This window comes from Ornithorhynchus anatinus, chromosome 4 (genome assembly GCF_004115215.2).
Source record: "Ornithorhynchus anatinus isolate Pmale09 chromosome 4, mOrnAna1.pri.v4, whole genome shotgun sequence".
NCBI lineage: Eukaryota > Metazoa > Chordata > Mammalia > Monotremata > Ornithorhynchidae > Ornithorhynchus > Ornithorhynchus anatinus.
This window is the reverse complement of record NC_041731.1, coordinates 32,474,609-32,497,340: the sequence shown is the minus strand read 5'-3', so window position 1 is coordinate 32,497,340 and position 22,732 is coordinate 32,474,609. Positions and strand designations below refer to the sequence as shown.

At 51.7% G+C, this 22,732-nt stretch overlaps 1 protein-coding gene across 2 annotated transcripts; it reads right to left on the bottom strand.

Moving 5' to 3' along the window:
* Positions 1 to 818: 818 nt before the first annotated feature.
* GLE1 (GLE1 RNA export mediator) lies at positions 819 to 21,050 on the bottom strand. 2 transcript variants are annotated; one of them, XM_029063914.2, is made up of 16 exons: positions 20,866 to 21,050; positions 17,660 to 17,881; positions 16,811 to 16,924; positions 14,549 to 14,697; positions 13,955 to 14,015; positions 13,252 to 13,506; positions 11,164 to 11,389; positions 8,249 to 8,361; positions 7,964 to 8,033; positions 6,321 to 6,463; positions 5,923 to 6,113; positions 5,563 to 5,692; positions 4,602 to 4,706; positions 3,828 to 3,910; positions 2,763 to 2,826; positions 819 to 1,996 (listed from the first exon to the last, which is right to left on the bottom strand). In XM_029063914.2, the coding sequence occupies exons 1-16, from the start codon at positions 20,962 to 20,964 to the stop codon at positions 1,928 to 1,930; spliced, it is 2,094 nt and encodes a 697-aa protein (XP_028919747.1). In that variant the 5' UTR covers positions 20,965 to 21,050; the 3' UTR covers positions 819 to 1,927. The 2 variants fall into 2 exon arrangements, with proteins under 2 accessions (XP_028919747.1, XP_028919749.1); XM_029063916.2 differs by lacking the exon at positions 4,602 to 4,706.
* Between the last annotated feature and the right edge of the window lie 1,682 nt (positions 21,051 to 22,732).

Sequence of the window (22,732 nt, the reverse complement as noted above, 5' to 3'; positions counted from 1 at the left end):
GTGCCTCAGTTACCTCAGCTGTAAAATGGGGATTAAAACTTGTGAGCCCCACTCGGGACAGGGATTGTGTCTAATTTGCTTAGTTTGGATCCACCCCAGTGCTCAGTACAGTGCCTGGCACCTAGTCAGCACTTGAATACCACCATTATTATTACTGTTGTTCTCAACACCCAACACCCAAAACACCCAATGTGTTCTCAACACCCAAAACACCCACCCCATCAGACCCCAGCGAAGACAGCTGCCACCACCCAAATTCCAGAGCTGCTTCACCAGCAAGAAACCGAGCTCTTATGGTGGGAGGTATCTATAAAAAGACAGTTTTTTAGTTTTTCCTTTCAAATCCCTCTGCCAACTTCATGCTCACACTTCCCAAGGCCTGGGAGTCAAAAGGACCTGAGTTTTAATTCTGGCTCTGCCAATTGCTTGCTGTGTGACCTTGGGGGCAAGTCACTTCACTTCTCTGAGCCTCAGTTGCCTCAACTGTTAAATGGGGACACTGTTCCCCTTCCTACTTAGCCTGTGAACCCCCTGCGGGACAGGGATTGTGTCCGGCCTAATTAACTTGTACCTACCCCAGCGCTCAGAACAGTGTTTGACACAAAGTAGGTGCTTAAATACCATTAAAAAAAAAAGAGTGGACACATTCCCTGCTCATACGAGTTTAGAGCCTAGAGGAGGAGAGAGAGCCATTAATATGCATAAATAATTTACAAGATATAATTTGAAGCTATGCACTTACACTTCTGAGACCCCTGGAAATTAGGCACATCCTCACCAATGGAGCCCAGCCTAGAATCAACTCTGCAGCAGCAGGGTTAGGAAATGTACATTTTATTTTTGACAGACAAGATACTAAAAAGAGCACATCATTCACAGAATGATCACTCCATATCATCCATACTGCCCATACACTCACATACAATCAAGCATGTACACACCCACCCACACACCCACCCCCGGCCCCCTTCCCCACGCCCCCACAGAGCAGCCGACACACTTGGCTTTGAGGTACAAAAAGGTTCGTTCCATGAACGGAGTATGAAAACAAAATCAGAAAGCTTCAGGCCCAGGTGCCTTTCCCTACCTGCCAGGGTGAGGATTACCATTCTTTATCAGCCTGCTGACAGAAAGTATGATCTTTCATTCTTCTAGTCTCTGGGCTTCTCTCTCCATCTTTGGGTGCCCAAAAGCCCCTTCCAGGAGTAATGAGGACCACAGGGGACTATCAGCAAAAACCAAAGATGGATAGCTCAAAGCACCTACACCCTGTGTTGCCCTAAAGGAGGCGACGGGGAAGGGAAGGACTAAATTCAGAAGACAGACAAGGATTTAGTCAAGGATGAAAAAAAAGGAAAGTGAGAACTCTCTCTCTCTTTTCAAAGCAGCAGATGACTAATCACTGACTGCTCTGCCCAGGTGTCCTTGACTGTGCCACTGCCCCGTTTTCCAAATGGTCCATCTCTCAGTCCCCACTGCTCCTCACGGCCTCTCAAGATTTGTACCGTCCAAGTAACACAACAAGATATTACACAGAAGTATCAGTCAAGTGCTTGCCAAAGTGTTCTGTGGAAGGGACTCCCCTGGGCTATGGGAGGAGGGGAGAGGGGACCCCTCCAGGGTCACAATCTGCTTACTGGGCATCACGCCTTCCCCAGCGGCGAGGTCACACGCCATTCGCTCTCGGCCACGGTTAGAAAAGTTCGTCTCCCAGGAGTTAGATTTGGCCTCCAAACTCCCCTGTCAGAAGGGCTTTGAAATGATTCAGTATTAGGTTTGAGACTCCTCTTGGTCAGTGAACCAATACCTCCCGCCAGCTGGGGGCTTGACTTGAATCCGGCCCCTGACCCTGCCGCTTTCGGTGACTCCTGCCTCTCCAAGAGAGGGGCAGGAGGCCCGGGCTGACCCAGGCGGCCAGGGATGCGTATCAGGATCGCCAGAAGGAAGACTGCAGGGAGCCCTTTGGCAGTGGAATCTCCCTCCTTTGCAGGCATTTCTGGAAGGAGAAAGAGAGGATGAAAATAATGATGGCATCTGTTAAGCGCTTACTATGTGTCTAGCACTGTTCTAAGCGCTGGGATAGATACAAGTTGGACACAGTCCCTGTCCCACGTGGGGCTCACCGTCTTAATCACCATTTTACAGATGAGGGAACTGAGGCACCGAAGTGAAGTGACTTGCCCAAGGTCGCAGAGCAGACGGGTGGTGGAGCCGGGATTAGGGCCCCGATCCTTCCGACTCCCAGGCCCCTGCTCTACCGACCAGGCCACCCTGCAAACCGATCATTTGGGGAGAAGAGGAGCAACCCGTCATTGGCCGACTGGAAGGAAATTAAGGACCGACCGGTAGGAGGGTGGACAAGCCGATGAAGTGACTTTCAGTCAAGCCTTTGGGAAAGCTTTGCTTGAAGGTGACTTTAAGGAGAGGTGGAGTGACATCCCTGCCATGTCCCAGGCAGGGGGAGGGCAAGGAAGAAGGGAGAAGATGCCCAAGAGAAGCACCTTGGCATAATGGACAGAGCCTGGGCATCAGAAAGTTATGGGTTCTAATCCCGGCTCCACAACTTGCCTGTGTGACCTTAGGCAAGTCTCTTCACTTCTCCGGGACTCAGTTACCTCATCTGTAAGGGGATAGGGACTGGGTCCAACCCAATTTGCTTGTGTCCACCCCAGTGTTTAGTACAGTGTCTGGCACATAGTAAGCGTGTAATAAATACCATAATTATTATTATTATTACTGTTATGCCAGAGACAGAGACTTACCTCTAAGAACTGCTTGAGCCGTATAAAAGAGCCCCTCTGCCCCGTGACGGTGATGGCTTCAATTCTGTGGAGAAAGACATTGGACCCCCACTTATTCTGTTGCATTGTATTTTCAAGTGCTTAGTACAGTGATCTGCACAAGTAAGCACTCAGTAAATACCATTGATTGATGGCAGACATGAGGATCAAGATTTAGAGGGAGGTGAGAGATTCTCCTCCCCAGAGGGCTTTCTGAACTGGGCAGACACCAGTCTTTCTGAGCTAGTCCTGCCCGGAAGCAAAGGAATGGTTCAATTGGCCTGTTTTTCCCTCTCATTCTGGGGATCTAGGTGCAAGCATCATTCCTGCTTGCTGATAATGGGCAGGAAAGGTAGTTTTTCCTGCTAGAGTGCAAGCTCCTTGAGGGAAGGGATCATGTCCTCAAAGTCTGCTGGTACTCATCTGAGAGCTTAGTACAGTGCTCTGCACACAGCAAGTGCTCAATAGAGATTATTGATTTTTCCTTCTGCAGTGACTTGAAAGGGCCTTTAAGGGTGCCTTCATAGAGCTCACGGAGTTCACTGGGAAGCAGCATGGCCTAGTGGAAAGAGCCTTGGCCTGGAAGTCGGAGGAACTGGGTTCCAAATCCGGCTCCGCCAACTGCCTTCTGTGAGATCTTGGGCAAATTACTCAACTTTTTGCGCCTCAGTTCCCTCATCTGCAAAATGAGAATTTGATATTTGTTCTCCCTCCCCCTTAGACCATGAACCCCACACAGGACAGGGACTTTCTCCCATCTGTGTATACACCACTCACCCCGGCGCTCAGTAAGTACAGTGCTTGGCACAGAATAAGCGCTTAAACACCACAGTGATGAATCATTTAGAGAATGGATATGGAGGTAGGTGGAGCTGCCCTCTCCCGGCCCTGCCCCCTCTTCAGAGAAAGCTTTAATTCCCTTAAACATTTGGAGCCAGTTACTCGCCCAAGGTAGCAGAGTGAGTCAGAGGCAGGGTGGAAATTCAGATCTCCCCCGCCCAGCTCTCTGTCCCAGGACTGTTCCCCCGGCTCCATCGGCTTTGGTACCTGGGGAAATAGTCCTCCTTGATGAGCAGCATCATCTTCCAGAACTGGACCTGGTACTGCTTCATGAGTGCATTCCCACACACCTGAGGAGACAAGCGGTCCCCCAGGTGACAGGGGAGCCGGGAGACCCAACCCGCTTTCGGTTCTCTCCTACCGGGAGTACTGCCCGAATGACGCTGAGCTGTGAGGCGGGCGGCCACACCCCTCAAGCGGCCCATCCCCACACCTGGCCCCATCCCTAGGGCATCTGGATCAGACCCGCCGATAGAGGAGGAAAAGCAGCCCAGAGTCTCCCTTGTTGGAGTCCCAGGCCGAGCGAGGAGCAGGCCAGGGACCACCCAGCCTGCTGCGCCTTCTCCTCCTCCTCGGAATCACAAGGTTTTAGTTTTGTGCCTCCCCCTTTCCCCTCCCAGCCCCACCTCCTCTCCCAACCAGGTCTAGGGGCTTCAAGAAGCAGCATGGCCTACTGGCTTGGGAGTCAGAAGGACCCGAGTTCTAATCCCAGTCCTGCCGATGGCTTGCTCAGTGACCTTGGGCGAGTCACTTCGCTTCTCCGTGCTTCAGTTCTCCTGTTGTCCCTCCTACTTAGACTGAGCCCCATTGGGATAGGGACTGTGTCTGACCTAGTTAACGGGCATTTACCCCAGCACTTAGTACAATGTTTGACACATAGTAATGCTTAACAAATACCACAAAAAAAGAGGAAAGAAAAAGGAAAAACAAGAAGTCCATGTCTCTGGCTCCCCACTCTCCTGGGTTGCCTCTGCTGCTTACCTCCAAGAAATCAAACAGTAGGGTGGCTGTCACATCCGACAGAGGCTCCATATTCAAGATCTGAGCCAACCAGCGCCAGCCATGGTTCAAACCGTGAGGGTGAGACTGACCGGAGGGGGGAGAAGCTCAGTCACTTCACGGTTTCCCTTCGCTCAGAACCCCGGTTTTCACCTGCTGCAGACAACCTAAACGAATCCCACGAGTCCCCGACATTTCCTGCCCAGGGCCCCTTTACCTCAGATTCAACCTGACGAATTCCTTTTCAGGGTTGATGACCCTCAGTCCACTTGAACTTCTCCACAGCCCCAGGCCCCCGCTTTCTCCAAACCCGACCTCACCCAGCCCCGATCCCTTACTTCTTCGTCGTCCCTCTTCTTCCCAAATAGCTGAATCTGGCTCTAGAGCCAGATCTAGAACAGGTTCTGTTTCTTGTCTACCTTAGTCTCAAAATCCCAGTTCCGGGAGGTGTTCTATCAATGAGAAACGGGTCTGACGTCGCCTCCGGCGAGAAGCCCTGAGAAATTCCAAGGGACTCCCTCTGCCCTTCCCCCAGCCCCGGGGGAAGCCGCATCATCGGTCACACTCCCGATAGCCACCTCTCACTGTCCCACGGATAGGCAGGTGACAGTATGCCCTGCAGACGGCGTGGTTCCCTGGCTTGGGAGAGCTGGCTGAACCAGTCGGTCGCTGTGAGCCATCGCATCTGTCTCCCTCTCTAGACTCTAAGCTCGTTATGGGCCGGGAATGTGCCCGTGTATCGTACTCTCCCAAGCGCTCAGTACAGTGCTCTGCACACAATAAGCGCTCAATATATACGATTGACTGACTGACCGACAGCTCTCCGGAAGTCCCTTGGACAAGAGAGTTCCAGTTCCCAGGTTGATATAAGGCAGTCAGGTGGAGCACCTCCCGAATGAAACTCCTTCTATGGCGGACAAGCAAGGAGGCCACGCCTACTTACCCCCTGTCTGTTTCCATATGGCCAGTGGAGTTGGATGATGGCGGCGTAGAGTCGGATCATCCCAGACATGCGTTTCAGAAAGTTGTCCTGCTGCTCCACTTTGGAATCCTTCACCTGGTACCCAAGCAACCTTCGAAACAGAGGCAGATGAGGTCTCTGAGCGGCGGACCATCTCAGGGCTTCCACAACCCCCCTCCAGGAGCCCCGTGTCCATAATTTCCCTTCTTCCTCTCTCCCTCCCATTCCCCTGCCAGAAGCCATCCCCCGTCCCCCACCCGCTCCCTGCCCCAGAGCCGTCCTGTTTTGTCTGGGGTGATGCTGGTGGTCTAGTGAGGGACGCCGCCCCACAAAAATCCTCACCTCTGATACTCTTCCAGGGCCATCCCCTCCTTGAAAGCTGGATAGAAGGGTACAGAATACGGGCACTTCTTGTGCAGGTGGGCCAGGATGAGTTCCCCCACTCTGGGGTGGAGCTCCCAGATTCCCGACGCCACCACCGCGATGGGGAACGCAGCCTCGTGGTGAGAAGCCACTTCCTCTTCCCCTTGTTTCTATGGAACAGGAAATGGGGGGCACCAGTTTCAACTCAACTCCCGGGGTTAGCTCGTTGCGGGCTGGGAACAGGCCCACTGACTGCTACGTCAAGCATTTAGTACAGTGCTCTGCACATGGTAAGCGGTCGATAAATGCCATTGATTGGAGACGAGCTCTCCTTGCCCCCGCACCCCCCCCTCCCTCGGAAGCCCAGTCTGACTCACCACAAACTTCTCTGCCAGTTTGTAGTAGACGAAGTCCAGGCCTTGAGGATGGTGCCCCACGGCCACGGCTCTCCCGCCAGAGTGGACGGACTTTCCCGAGAGCAGGTTGTTGATTTTTTCAAAAATGTCCCTCAGCTGCGAGCCTGTGGGCGGGTGAGGCGTGGGGACGGGTAAGAGACGGAATAATCACAAACCAACAAGGCACGCATCAGTAGTGACTCAGCTGTCTCAAAAACCATCCCAACTTGACTATCGAGGACCCGGCTGCTCTCTGGGTGAGCAGGGCGCTGTATGGAGCACCGCTGTCCGGCACACCCCACCCTCTCAGAGCTCACGGTCTAAGTCGGGCAGCACTGAGGTAGAAGGACACAGGAGGAGGAAACAGATGCAGGGAGCCTTTCTAGGCACCAGAGAAATTTGCAGAATATGCTTGCGGCAAAAGCATTTCGTTTTCCTACAGGTTTTGCCTCAGCTCTGTTTCCCAAAGTTCCCTCCCCATCATTCCACCCTGTCAGCCCCTCTCCAGGTGAGGAAGCCTGCTGTGGCCCCTTTTGTCCCTTCTCCCATTCCTGTCCCCGTTCTCTTGTCTCCCACACCCGGGCGGCTACTCGCTTTCCCCCTGCCAAGTCGGTGCCTTATTTTCACTGAAAAGCAGCGTGGCCTAATGGGTAGAGCACAGTCAGATGGAGCTGGGTTCTAATCCTGACTCTGTCACGTGTCTGCTGGGTGACACACTGGGCAGGTCGCTTCACTTCTCCGTGCCTCAGCGACCTCATCTGTAAAATGGCGGTAAGACTTGTGAGCCCCATGTGGGACATGGACAGTGTCCATCCTGATTAGCATGCATCTAACCCAGTGCTACGTAGAGTGCCCTGCATATAACAAGTGCTTACATACCATAAAAAAGTCTCCCCTTATCCCACCTCCTCCATGAAGCCCACCATGATGAAAGGGACAATACTACAAGCATCACTGTCAAACCCTCCTCTTCCCCTGCCGCCCAGATCCGATAAAGGAGGCTTTCTAATTGTTTTTCTAAATTTCAGAGCGGAAAGAGGGAGATTTGGTAGTTTTCCTAGAGGAGGATCTTAGGGCTCCAAGGGCATTCAAGCTCACATCAGAAGGGGGAAAGAGGCCCCGAGCCCGGTCTCTCGAAGCCCAGAGTGAGGCCCATGGCGTCTCACGCCTGGTGGAGGATTCCGGGGATCCTTTATTCACACACCCCAAACCTCAGTCCCACAGCACTTACATACACACCCGTAATTTATTTCTTCATATTGATGTCTGTCTTCCCCTCTAGACTACGCTTGCTGTGAGCAGGGAATGCGTCTGATATGGCGTACTCTCCCAAGTGCTTAGAACAGTTCTCTGCGTGCACCAGGCGCCCAGTAAATATCACAGATTGATTGATCCTTCACCCACACGGCAGCTGACCAAGCGGTCGAAAGACGGTGGAAATCCCTCGGGCCTAACACTGGCTCTAACCTGCTCGTATCCAGTTCTGAGGGATCGCTCCCTTTCTCCCTGTACAAATGCTCTGCGGGTCTTTCCAGATTCCAGGACCTTGCTCCCCAAAGACCCGCAATAAATTCTCAGCTCCCTCTTTCCCACGTCCAGCTCTTGGTCACCCCCCTGCCACAAACCTGCTATGGTGGAGATCTGGCTCACGGGGATGGTAGCCGCTTTCTGGAGGTCCATCTTGATCTTTTTGGTCTGACCGAGAACAGAGGGAAAGCGGGCTGAAGGCATGGGCTCCACGTCAATAAAGAGGTGGCCCATTCGGGAAGGAAACTGGAAGCGAAACCCAAGAGATCCCTCCATCCGGGGGTGATGGGGAAAGGAACAGGCTCAAGATCCCGTGCAGTGTTCCCATTAAACTGAGTGTTAGCTCCACATGACCTCCCCCGCCGCCCAGAGTCGTGCTCTACCTGATTGTCTTTGCTGCTGACCAAGCTGTCAAAGGCAGCCACACACTGATTAGAGGCAGCCTGCAGCTGTTGATACCACTGCATCGTGCTGTCTTCCGCTTTCACCTGGAGACCTGAAAAACCAGGGGACAACACCCAGTCAGGGTGGCCTTTTCTAGTTCTTTCATTCATTCAATAGTATTTATTGAGCGCTTACTATGTGCAGAGCACTGTACTAAGCGCTTGGGATGGACAAGTCGGCAACAGATAGAGACAGTCCCTGCCGTTTGACGGGCTTACAGTCTAATCGGGGGAGACGGACAGACAAGAACAATGGCACTAAACAGCGTCAAGGGGAAGAACATCTCGTAAAAACAATGGCAAATAAATAGAATCAAGGCGATGTACAATTCATTAACAAAATAAATAGGGTAACGAAAATATATACAGTTGAGCGGACGAGTACAGTGCTGTGGGGATGGGAAGGGAGAGGTGGAGGAGCAGAGGGAAAAGGGGAAAATGAGGCTTTAGCTGCGGAGAGGTAAAGGGGGGATGGCAGAGGGAGTAGAGGGGGAAGAGGAGCTCAGTCTGGGAACGCCTCTAGGAGGAGGTGATTTTTAAGTAAGGTTTTGAAGAGGGAAAGAGAATCAGTTTGGCGGAGGTGAGGAGGGAGGGCGTTCCAGGACCGCGGGAGGACGTGACCCAGGGGTCGACGGCGGGATAGGCGAGACCGAGGGACGGCGAGGAGGTGGGCGGCAGAGGAGCGGAGCGTGCGGGGTGGGCGGTAGAAAGAGAGAAGGGAGGAGAGGTAGGAAGGGGCAAGGTGATGGAGAGCCTCGAAGCCTAGAGTGAGGAGTTTTTGTTTGGAGCGGAGGTCGATAGGCAACCACTGGAGTTGTTTAAGAAGGGGAGTGACATGCCCAGATCGTTTCTGCAGGAAGATGAGCCGGGCAGCGGAGTGAAGAATAGACCGGAGCGGGGCGAGAGAGGAGGAAGGGAGGTCAGAGAGAAGGCTGACACGGTAGTCTAGCCGGGATATAACGAGAGCCCGTAATAGTAAGGTAGCCGTTTGGGTGGAGAGGAAAGGGCAGATCTTGGCGATATTGTAGAGGTGAAACCGGCAGGGTCTTGGTAACGGATAGGATGTGTGGGGTGAACGAGAGGGACGAGTCAAGGATGACACCGAGATTGCGGGCCTGCGGGACGGGAAGGATGGTCGTGCCATCCACGGTGATGGAGAAGTCTGGGAGCGGACCGGGCTTGGGAGGGAAGATGAGGAGCTCAGTCTTGCTCATGTTGAGTTTTAGGTGGCGGGCCGACATCCAGGTGGAGACGTCCCGGAGGCAGGAGGAGATGCGAGCCTGAAGGGAGGGGGAGAGGACAGGGGCGGAGATGTAGATCTGCGTGTCATCTGCGTAGAGATGGTAGTCAAGGCCGTGAGAGCGGATGAGTTCACCGAGGGAGTGAGTGTAAATGGAGAACAGAAGAGGGCCAAGAACTGACCCTTGAGGAACTCCAACAGTTAAAGGATGGGAGGGGGAGGAGGCTCCAGCGTAGGAGACCGAGAATGATCGGCCAGAGAGGTAAGAGGAGAACCGGGAGAGGACAGAGTCCGTGAAGCCAAGGTGAGATAAGGTATGGAGGAGGAGGGGATGGTCGACAGTGTCAAAGGCAGCAGAGAGGTCAAGGAGGATCAGAATGGAGTAGGAGCCATTGGATTTGGCAAGAAGGAGGTCATGGGTGACCTTAGAGAGAGCAGTCTCAGTAGAGTGGAGGGGACGGAAGCCAGATTGGAGGGGGTCTAGGAGAGAATGGGAGTTAAGGAATTCTAGGCATCGATTGTAGACGACTCGTTCTAAGATTTTGGAAAGGAAGGGTAGTAGGGAGATAGGACGATAACTGGAGGGGGAAGTGGGGTCAAGAGCGGGTTTTTTTAGGATGGGGGAGTTCTTGCAACCAGGAAGCCGGCCAGGATCCTTCTGAAACCCCAGACCCTTAGCCAACGACCATTTTAACAATGATGGAGAAGCATAAGGAGAAGCAGCGTGACCTTGTGGACAGAGCACGGGCCTGGGAGCCAGGAGGATTTGGCTTCTGATTCTGACTCCGCCACATGTCTGCTGTTGGGTGACCTTGGGCAAATCGGCTCACTTCTCTGGGCCTCAGTTCCCTCATCTGTAAAATGGGGATGAAGATTGTGAGGCCCGGGAGCGGAACCGTGTCCAACCCGATAAGCCTGTGTGGCCTAGTGGAGACAGTTTGGGTCTGGGAGTCAGAAAGACCTGGGTTCTAATCCCAGATCTGCCACATGTCTACTGCGAGACCTTGGGCAAATAATTTCACCTCTGACACTCAGTTAGCTCATCTGTAAAATGGGGCTTAAGGCGGAGCCCCATGATGGACAGGAGCTGGGTCCAACCCGATTATCTTGTATCTATCCCACAGCTTACTACAGTGCCTAGCAAATAGTAAGCTCTTAAAATACCATTAAAAAAAAAATCTACCCCAGAGCACATAGCAAACACTTAAATACCATCAAAAAAACCTGTGATATTATTCTACTACTAGGTGGTAGAAGATGCCAATCTGGACTCAGGAATGAGACAAACTAAACTAGATGCACTCGGAGACACCCAAATGCTTACTGATGGGCCCCTTTTGAGGACACTTTTGTTTTTACCCAAGTACGATATGAGAGTGTGAGAGGAAGACCAATCCATTCAGCAAACTGTTCCGGACAGGAAGCTCGGTTCATCTGTCTTGCCTCATGCTGGGCAGCATTCTGAGGACAGGCACTGCTTGCTTTTAGGCTCCAGAAAGCAGTAGTAATAATAATACTAAATATAATGGTATTTGTTAAGTGCTTACTATATGCTAGGCACCACAGTAGGTACAAGGTAATTGGGTGCAACGTCCCCTTTTCCCCCGCAACTTACCCCCCTCCTTCTGTTTGCCCCCTCCTTCCGTGTGGGCAGGGGTCAGGGTCTCTGATTCGGGCTTCTGCTGCTGCTTCTGCAACTGCTGCTTTTCCCTGGCTTTTTCTTCCTGTCTCTTCTCCTCAACGGCCTTGGCGATTTCCTGCCGCACGCTCACCACCACCTCCCGCATTTCCTGGAGGGCGTGCTCAGCCACGGCCTCATCCTCTGGGCTGGGGAAACCCCCCTGGGGGGCAGAGAAACACGGGTCAGCGGGCACCTTCCCCGAGGGAGGGGCTCGGCGGAGAGGAGGACGGACCCCCCTTCCTATGCCAGTGGGGCTCCGGCTGGTCCGCCCCTCAGGGACTACCCCTCTTGGCTTAGGCTTTTGGGAGTGGCAGCAGCATGCAGCGACCACCCGCTTTTTCGTCATGCCCCTGAACTCAGTGCTCAAGAGTTGAACAATCCACTAAAATCAAAAATTAGCTTTTTCCTAACCTCGGATCTGAATTTTAGGGGTTGTCTTGATTTTTTTTTAATGGCCTTTGTTAACTGTTTTCTATGTGTCGGGCACTGTCCTGAGCACTAGCGTATATAAAGCTTATCAGGTTGGATGGACACAGTCCCTTGCCTTGGATGGGGCTCACAGTCTGTATCCCCATTTTGCAGATGAGGGAAATGAGGCAAAGAGAAACAAAGTGACTTCCCCAAAGTCACTCGACAGAGAAGTCACGGAGCTGGGATTAAAACCTAGATCCTCCTGATTTCCGGGCCCAGGCTTTATCGATTAGTCCATGCTGCTTCTCTGCTTCCATCTTAGTTTCTGAAAAATCAGCTACCAAGATGACAACCTATGTGGACTTCCCCCGACCAAAACCAGATACAGGGACTTCTGTGGCCCTTTCCATTGGTCACCCTCTCTCGTCACTGCCTTCTAAACCAACCCACTGCGGCCGCTTTTAATCCCACCCAGCCAACGCAACGTTTATATGAATCTGAAGCTGTGGCACAGCAGGCCTGGGCTGGTCCCCCTCCACCCCCAGCCCCAGTGCAACCTTGCCCTCCCATACTGGAGTGGCACGGGGGAAGGTCAAAGCCACAGGAAAATGCTCAACATTCAGACTGTTGGAGCCAGAAATGGGGCCTGAATTACCAGCATTCCACCCTTCCTCAGTGCAGGGCAAAGTGCGTGGCAGAAAATCCTTAACAGATGCCGGAAATAATAATGCAGTTCAATAATGAAGCAGTACGGTGTAGTGGATACAGCACAGGCATGGGAGTCAGAAGGTTATGGGTTTTAATCCTGGCTCCATCATTTGTCTGCTGAGTGGCTTTGGGCAAGTCACCTCACTGCTCTGGGCCTTAGCTCCCTCATCTGTAAAATAGGGATCGAGACTGTGAGCCCCACGTGGGACGGGGACTGGGTCCAACCTGATTTGCTTGTCTCCACGCCGGCGCTTAGCACAGTGTACTATACACATAGTAAACACTCAACAGATACCATCATTATTATTACAATGAGAAATTTGTTGGTCCCTTCCACAGCTCCTCCTCTAGACCCTCCAGAGCTCAGCCAGAGTCAGAATAATGAAAAATCCAAGCAGCATGGCCTGGTGGAGTGGAGAAAGCGGGCCTTGGGGGTCAGAGGACCTGGGTTCTAGTTTTAACTCCGTCGCTTGTCTGCTGGGTGACCTTAGGCAAGTCGCTGAAGGACAGAGCGGTCACATGGCTTGGGCAAGGCTAGAGACCAAGCCGGGACTGTGGTCTGGATCTCCTGATGCCCCCCACCACTCGGGCCCTACCAATCACGTCTCCCCTCCTCCCACGCCAAGTCTCGCGAACCTCTTCCCCCGCCCTCCCTCAGCCCCACGGCACTTCAGTACGCATCTGCGATTTACTCGTTCACATTAACCTCCGTCTCCCCCCAGCCTGTAATCTCGCTGCAGGCAGGTAACGTGCCTACCGACTCTGCCGTAAGGTACTGTCCCAAGTACTCAGTAGAGTGCCCTGCAGCCAGAGAGCACTCAGTAAACACGAGCGACCGACTGAAGGAGACGAGGGCGAGGTGGCGAGAGCGGTGGGCCTCCCGCCCGGCTCGGGTCCCCTCACCTCGCCGGTGGCGCGCACGATGCCCGAGACGAGCCCGCAGAGCTGGTTGCCGCGGGTGCCGTAACCGGCCAGGTCGACCCTGAGCAGCTCCTTGTGCGGGTAGTTGGGGTCCAGCTGCAGGTTGAGCTGCAGCATCTCCTCCTGCAGGCCGTAGAGGCGCCGCAGCCGGTCCTGGCCCTCCTCCTTGCGCTGCCGCTCTTGCTCCTCCTGCTTCAGCCGCTGTTGCTCGGCCTCCCGCAGCTTCAGGTTGAGGATCTGTGGAAAGGTGGGGGTGGGGGTCACCCGCCCGGCCACCCGGAGAACGAGGTCCCTTCAGCCTTCTGGCCGAGGACCTCGAAACTCTCAGGCTGGTTTTCTCGGGCTTCTCGTGGGCAGGGATCGTATTTATTGTTGTCCTGTACTCTCCCAAGCGCTCAGTATGGTGGTCTGCACACAGTAAGGGCTCAATAGCTACCACTGATTGATGGATTGATTTGGGGCTGGGGTGGGCGGGGCAGCCATCTTACGCAGAGAGAGAAACGGGTCCCGGGGCCGCTGGTGGCAATCTGATGCCCAGCACCCTTCTGCCCATCCAGGGTCTGATGCACAAATCAGTTGGCAGAGAGAGCCTGGGGATCCCCCGACCCCCGCACCAGCCCCCGATCCCAGGGCCCAGAGCTGCAGAGCTCCACTGGCCTGTCCGTTCTGGGCAACTGCCTCTCACCTTGGCCCGGTGCCTGTGCTCCTCTTTCAGCTTTTCCTGCTGCCCTAGGGCTTCCTTGGAACTGAAAGGCAAACAGTGTGAGTGGTGTGAGTGAGAGAGAGAGAGTGTGTGTGTGTGCACGGGTACACACAAATATATATATACGAAGGACTCCTCCTAGGTTCTGACACATATATATGTCAGAACCCAGGAGGAGGTCTTTCCAACTTGCACTGCAGCATGGAGTAGTGGTTAGAGCCCGGGTCGCCACTTATCTGCTGTGCAAACTTGGGCAAGTCACTTCACTTCTCAGTGCCTCAGTCCCTTCATCCGTAAAATGGGGATTGAGACTGTGAGCCCCACATGGGACAGGGACTGTGTCCAACCCCATTTGCTTGGATCCGCCCCAGCGTTTAATATGGTGCCTGGCACATAGTAAGTGCTTAACAAATACCAGAATTATTATTACCTGACACATCCAATCGGTTTGGGTCGTGAGTTTTGATCTGACCTAACTTTGAGCTGGGCCGTATGGGTGGGTAGGTGACCCCCATCCCTGATTCTTGGGCAGACAGTCCCAGGCCCCGTGTCCCGAGAGGGCATGCTCGCTCTCACCTCTTCTCCATCACCTCCCGCAGGTCCTGATATTCCTTGTGCTGTTTCAGCTCCTTCCTTTCATCAAACCGCTTCAGCTGCTCCGACGCCATCTCGGAAATGGCCTGCACCTTCTTCTCGTGCTCCTCCTGCCAATGCCTCAGTCCCTCCTGAAAGGACAAGGAAACGCAAAGCGCTTGGATGACGTCACACTCCCTCGATCGACGCACTCAACGTTTCCCCTTGGCGTTCACCCACCCGCTGGGACAGATCTTTCACAAGCATCACCACCAACTAGTGTTTATAAGTTTTTTGTTTGGAATGTTTCACGGGGCATTGAATAAAACTGTCCAGGTGGATATAAGTCATCATTCCCTGGCTCTGACGACTCTCACATCCTTTAAGGAAGAAACAACAAAAAAAGTAAAACTAAAGTTTAATAGCAGGTAAAACCTCAATATAAAGGAGAAGGTATATAATGAAATTCTCATTGTAGTGGGGGGGGAAAAGCACCACCAGTTGATAGTGTTAATAACGAAGATGATGATGACAACAACGATAATAACATATCAAGAACTATACTGAGCTCTGGCATAGATGCAAGAAAATCGGGTCCCGTGTGGGGCTCACAGTCTAAGTAGAATGGGGAATACGTATTAAATCTCCATTCTGTAAATGAGGGAATTGAAGTGCACAGAGAAGTTCAGTGAATTGCCCAAGGTCTCACTGCAGGCAAGCGGCAGAGCCACTTAAAACCCAGGGCCTCTGACTCCCAGGCCAGTGTTCTTTCCGCTAGACCATGCTGTTAAACACAATCAATGATATTCATTAGACGTTTAAGGTGTGAGGAGCACTGTACTAAGCACTTGGGAGAGAGCAATACGACAGTTAGTAGACCCGCTCCCTGCCCACAACGAGCTACAGGGGGAGAAGACATTAAAATAAATAATTTTCTCTTATATAATTTAAAGTTATGCACCTAAGAGCTGAGGGGTCGAGGGTGGGAGTGAGTATCAAATCCCCAAAGGTCACAGATTCAAGTGCACAGATGACGCAGAAGAGGGAGGGAGCCGGGGAAAAGACGGCTTAAACGGAGAAGGCTTATTGGAAGAGATGAGACCTTAAGTACAAGGGGAAGATGTGATTTTAGAAAGCCAGCTCTTCCATTTTCAACCTCACTGTAGCGAGAGTAAGAAGCAGCATGGTCTAGTAATTAGAGCCCGGGGTCTGGGAGTCAGATGGATCTGAGTTCTAATCCTGGCTCCGCCACTTGCCTGCTGCGCGACCCTGGGCAAGTTGCTTCACTTCTCTGTGCCACAGTTCCCTCATCTCTAAAATGGGGAATAAGACTGTGAGCCCTGTGTGGTACAGGGACCGTGTCCAACCTGATTAGCTTGTATCTACCCCAGTGCTTAGTACAGCGCCCGGCTCATAATACGCACCTAGCAAACACCATTTAAAAAAAAAGAGAGAGAAAGAGAGAGAGTCTTTTTCCCCTATCCGCAGATCACTTTTCTGCTGTTCCTGCCCTGTCCAGGAGCAGCTCTCCCACCCCTTCCCAGCGGCCTGTGGGCTCTCTGGTAACATCTGACCAGTTTCCCCATCTCCTCGCTCTGTGTCCCCAGGAAAGCTTTATGAGCTGCAGATGCCACTCTCTGGAAGCAATTTCTCTCCTCAACCCGCCACGTTCTGGGTAGCTCCGCCTGGCCTTTTGGCCCCAGAGTTGAGCACCTGGCCTTCGGGCTGGCACGAAAGAAGGGCGGCTCCAGTTAAATCTGGTGCCGCGATTCCGGTTAAAAACCGAGGCAGGAGTAGAACTTACAACCTTGAGATTGGACTCCGTCACTCAAAGAGCAAATGACACACTCTCCCTTGGTCAATCGTATTTATTGAGCACTTACTGTGAGGGGAGCACTGTATTAAGCACTTGGGAGAGTGCAGTTTAACGACACATTCCCCGCCCACCACGAGCTTACGGTCCAGAGGGACAGAGAGACATTAATATAAGTTACAGATAGGTTCAAGTGCCCAATAAGTGCTCCATGAATGCCAGCGACTGAATTCCAATGTACTAAATCCAGTGAAGGGTGGTCCTGCCTGTCCTCTTCTCCTAGGAGGCTAAGGCTTCCCACTGGCCATCTTTAGGGTGTACTCTGAGTTAGACCCCACCACCACCCCAAGATCAAAAATACCTCCCGGTTCCTGGTACGGAGCCTCCGGCCGACTCTCTCTAAGCCCCACAGAACGGCAGGTCGGCCAGGGCCTCGCCCTTGGCTCACTTACCATGCTTTTCATTCTGTGCATTTCCTCATACAGCTGGATACAGTCCTCTACCTCCATTCCCCTGGCAGGGCCCGGGGCCCCCAGGGGGACTCCCTGATGGGAATCATCCTTGCTCTGCAAAGACAGCAAACGGGACGGAAGGGGGTCAAACTTATCAAGAGTGGGACAAGTGGAAAAAAAAATCCTTCACCCCCAAAAGGGAACTTCGGGAATCGCCCGGAAAGGACCTCCAGATTCAAAATACCCGGGTTTTACAGGGCGAGAATGAGCACCGGTTAAAGCAGAACCCACGGATCGCTGGGTTTGGGTTTGGATCCTGCCTGACCTGGGCCTGCAGAAGAAAGGGCCCCCTGTGAGACGATATGCCACGGAAGGAGGCGTCGGCACGGCCAGAGCCGTGACCGCTGCACATTTGGGAGGAACTTCTCATTTTTAAAATGAGCCCCAAACAGTCGATAGCCAAGGTCTTGGAGTCACACTTGGCCTGGGTTCTCTCTGTCCTGCTGAGGCACTAGTTCCATAGGGAATAGGCTCTAGGATGTTTCCCCGGTTCACGCCGTAAGTCAGATGTCCCCTTAATTTTGGACTGAACCACGTGGTTTGACTCACGTGCCAAAACAACACGTAAACACACTTGTTTTAGATGTCGGTGGGAAGACTCGAAGTTGAAAAGAATACCAAGGTGCCTTTTAATCCTCCCCCACTTCTGCCCACCAGTCATCCCCACCCGAATAATTCCATGGCAATCACCGTACATTCACCGCAGGACGAGGAGACTCATTTCCCCTGTGTTTATCAGTAGTTAGACCGTCTCCTCTGGAGTAAATCTGGCCCCTGCTAACTTTTTACCTTCGTTTCACTTGGGGCCACTGAAGATGCTGGCAGAGAAGCTAAGTGTCCTCCAGGAGACTTGGAAAGAGTGGACTGTTGGTCTGGCTCGGGTGTGGAGGTGGAAGCCGCAGGACTCCCAGAGAGAGGGGGGTCCCCCTGAGCGAGGGGCAGGTAGTGATCGACCACCCAGCCGGAGTAAGAAGACAGCTTTGGAGGTGTCATACATTCTTCCAAAACATCCTGGGGAGAGGTGGGGGAAGACGCAGAGATACTTACTCATCTACTTCCAAAAGAAGCACCAGTTATGGGGTCATCATCATCATCATTAGCGTCATGGCCTAGTGGAAAGAGAACAGGCCTGGATTCTAATCCTGGCCCTGCCACTTGTCTGTGGTGTGACCTTGGGCAAGTCACTTCTCTGTGCCTCAGATTCATCACCTGTAAAATGGGCATTAAATCGTACTCCCTCTATTCAGACCGTGAGCCGCAGCAGGTGGGACAGACTCTGTGTCCAACCTGAGTATCTTGCATCTGCTCTAGTGACTAGTTTAACGCTTAGCATATAGCAAGTACTTAATAGTATTATTACTCTTATTTGAGCATCTGAAAGAGCACGGGCTTGGGAATCAGATGTCATGGGTTCTAATTCTGGCTCCGCCACTGAATAGCTATGTGACTTTGGGCAAGTCAATAATAATAATAATAATAATAATGTTGGTATTTGTTAACTGCTTACTATGTGCAGAGGACTGTTCTAAGCGCTGGGGTATGCAGACTTCTCTGTGCCTCAGTTACCTCATCTATAAAATGGGGATTAAGACTATGAACCCTATGTAGGACAGCCTAATTACCTTGTATCTACCCCAGTGCTTAGAACAGTGCTTGGCATATAGTAAGCACTTAACAAATACCGGTATTACTGTTACTATTATTATTAAAACACTGTACTGAGCACCTGGGAAAACACAAAACAAGAAATGATCCCCGTTTTCAGGGAGCTTACAGTCCAGCCAGGAAGACAGACACAAATAAATTAAAGGCGGGCAAAATAATGGAGCATATTATAGATGTACATAAATGCTATGAGACTGTGATAAGTGCTTCTGTGGCAGGAAAGGGCCAAGGTGGTAGTGGGGAGATACAAAAAGGGAAGACTAAAGATTACTTGTGGAGGTCTCCTGAAGATGTGACCTAGAAAGGGCTCTGAAGGTGGGGAGAGCTGAGGACACAAAGGAGGAGGGAGTCTGAAGCAGAAGTGGGCGGAGGGATGCCCACCCGGGCACGGTGAGTAGCTTGGCTGGAGAGGAATGAAAAGTGCGAGCTGGCTGTGGTAAAGGGAGTGTGGATAAATAGTGGGGAGAGAGCTGATTTGGTGCCACGGGTTGAGAGTTTCCACTTTAATGTCCCATGGTTTTTGAGGATTGGGTCACCTAGGTTAGGACAAAGGGGAGTATAAGGGAGCAAAAGCAAAGCAAACTGTGCCTGGGGGTTAGTTCTTGTTCATTCATTCGTTCAATCGGATTTATTAGGCCTTCCCAGACTGAGCTCTCCCTTTTCCTCCACCCCTCCTCATTCCCCCTCCTCCCTCTCTCTGCTCCACCACCATTCCCTCCCCACAGCACTTGTGTCTATTTGTATATATTATTTATTACTGTATTTATTTTATTAATGATGTGTATATAGCTATGATTCTATTTATCTTGATGGTACTGACACCTGACTACTTGTTTTGCGGTCTGTCTCCCCCTTCTAGACTGTGAGCCTGTCGTTGGACAGGGACTGTCTGTATCTGTTGCCCAACTGTCCATTCCAAGCGCTTAGTCCAGTGCTCTGCACCCAGTAAGCGCTCAGTAAATACGAATATGAATAAATAAATATGAATGAATGAACGAGGGCTTATTTTGTGCAGAGCACTGTCCTTCACGCTTGGGAGAATATAATAATCAATAGATTCCCTGCTCAGATGAGCTTACAGTCCAGTGGCGAGCCTGACGTTAATATAAAGTTTAGACGTGGACATAAAGCGTGGCTCAGTGGAAAGAGCCCGGGCTTGGGAGTCAGAGGTCATGGATTCGAATCCACTTGTCAGCTGTGTGACTGTGGGCAAGTCACTTCACTTCTCTGTGCCTCAGTTCCCTCATCTGTAAAATGGGGATGAAGACTGAGCCTCATGTGGGACCACCTGACGACCCTGTATCTCCCCCAGCGCTTAGAACAGTGCTCTGCACATAGTAAGCGCTTAATAAATACCAGCAATATTAGTAGTAGTAGTAGTAAAGTGCAGGGCACGGAGTAAGCGCTTGAGCACTACCATTATTATTATTAATAACGATGATGGTGATGTTATTAGAGTGACCATGTGGATTATTATTATTAATAACGATGATCATGATATTAGAGTGACCATTGTTATTATTATTATTAACGATGATGATGTTATTAGAGTGACCATGTGAATTATTATTAATAACGACGATGATATTAGGGTGACCATGTGGATTATTACTATTAATAACGACGATGATGATATTAGAATGACTGTGTGGATGATTATTAATAACGATGATGATATTAGAGTGACCATGTGGACTATTATTATAACGACGATGATGCTGTTATTAGAATGACCGTGTGGATGATTATTAATAACGATGATGATAATAATGATAATAATAATGTTGGTATTTGTTAAGCGCTGACTATGTGCCGAGCACTGTTCTAAGCGCTGGGGGAGACACAGGGGAATGAGGTTGTCCCACGTGGGGCTCGCAGTCTTAATCCCCATTTTACAGATGAGGGAACTGAGGCCCAGAGAAGTGAAGTGACTTGCCCACAGTCACACAACTGACAAATGGCAGAGCTGGGATTCGAACTCATGAGCCCTGACTCCAAAGCCCGTGCTCTTTCCACTGAGCCACGCTGATATTAGAGTGACCGTGTGGATTATTATTATTAACAACGACGATGATGATGTTGTTAGAGTGACCATGTGGATTATTATTATTAATAACGACGACGATGATGATATTAGAGTGACCATGTGGATTATTATTATTAATAACGACGACGATATTGGAGTGACCATGTGGATTATTATTATTAACGATGATGATGATGTTATTCGAGTGACCATGTGGATGATGATGATGATTAATAACGACGATGATGATATCATTAGCGTGGCCAGGTGGGAAGGCCGGGGCTGGGGGGGGGGGGGGGGGAACCGGGCCCCTGCGGAGCCAGTCGCGGTGGTAGGAGAGGCGACCCTTGTCGGAGCTCCTCAGGGCCTGCAACGTTTCCCAGCAGCGGCCTTTCCACGGCATCGCTCCGGCCGCCGCCGCCGCCGCCGCCGTCGACACTCGAAGCCGCCGCCCCGACCGGTCCTGCTCTCGGCACCGCCCGCTCCGGCTTCTACTTCCGGGTCACGCCTCGCTGCCCTCCCCTTACGCAAGGGCGTAAGCCTCGCCTACCCTACGTAATGACGTCTGCCCGGCTTGTCCCCGTACGTCACGACGTGCTCCCCGCCTCTCCCCGTACGTAAGGACACGATCTCCGCCTTTCCCCGTACGTAATGACGTATCCCCACCGCTCCCCGTACGGAACGACGTAACCCCCACCTCTCCCCCTACGTAATGACGCAATCCCCACCGCTCTCCCTTCGTAACGACGTGCTCCCGCCTCTCCCCCTACGTAATGACGCAATCCGACCTCTCCCCCTACGTAATGACGCAATCCCACCTCCCCCTACGTAATGACGCAATCCCACCTCTCCCCCTACGTAATGACGCAATCCTAACCCTACCCCCCTCCCCTTTTCCCCCTTGCTCCCAAAGCGCGTGCCCGCTGCCTCCTTCGTTTAACAGCCTTGGATAGTGTGATTACCCTCATATAGGTTTATTATCATTATTATGTACTATATAATTAAACATATATAATAATGATGATGATGGTATTTGTTAAGCACACACTATGGGCCAAGCACTGTTCTAAGCGCTGGGGCATACAAGGTCATCAGGTGGTCCCACATGGGGCTCACCGTCTCAATCCCCATTTTCCAGCTGAGGTCACTGAGGCCCAGAGAAGTGAAGTGACTTGCCCAAAGTCACCCAGCTGACAAGGGGCGGAGGTGGGATTCGAACCCACCACCTCCGACTCCCAAGCCCAGGCTCTTTCCACGGAGCTATGCTGCATCTCTAATTATTCCCTCTTATTTTCTAGTAATAAGGATGGTATTTGTTAAGCGCTTACTATGTGCCAAGCACTGCTCTAAGCGCTGGGAGAGATACAAGGTCATCAGGGTGGACACAGTCCCTGTCCCACATGGCTCACATTCCTAATCCCCATTTTCCAGGTATCAGGCACAGAGAAGTCACTTAACCCAAGGTCACACAGCAGGCAGGTGGCATTGTCAGGACTAGCACCCATGACTCCCAAGATGGGACTCTCATTCATTCACTCAATAATATTCATTGAGCGCTTACTATGTGCAGAGCACTGTACTAAGCACTTGGAATGTACAAATTGGCAACAGATACAGTCCCTGCCCATCGACGGGCTTACAGTCTACTAAAACACGCTGCAGGCCACCTTGCTTCTCCACCAAGCCAAGATACTTGTCCTTGAAGGGCTCTTGGAGATTGTGTAATTATTTCCCTCCCTAAATGACCCCAAGGCTACACCGGGGTGGGTTGTCTCTTGAAAACCCTTGACCCGCTGCACTTAGAACAATTCCCTTTATTTTCCACACTGAAACTAATAAAAGTATTTGTTTGGTGCTCACAAGAGGTTGTGAGTTTTTACAGGATCAAAGTACAATTCCTCAGGTAATTTAATGCTTCTGACACCAGCCAACTGGGTGGCTTGCCAAACTGTCAAACAATCCTCTCGATGTCTGCCCTCCTGTTTGTCACCCTGGGTGGCTGTCTCCCACCCACCCATTCAAAAGTGAAAAGTCCTAGGATCTTATCTTCCTTAATTCCCTCAGCTCCTTTCAGGGATGAATTTCACACTTGGACTTTAACAGGAGCCCAACAGATGGAGAACCAGGGAAGATGGAAAAGGGAACCGAGAAGCTGCCCATTACGAGATGAA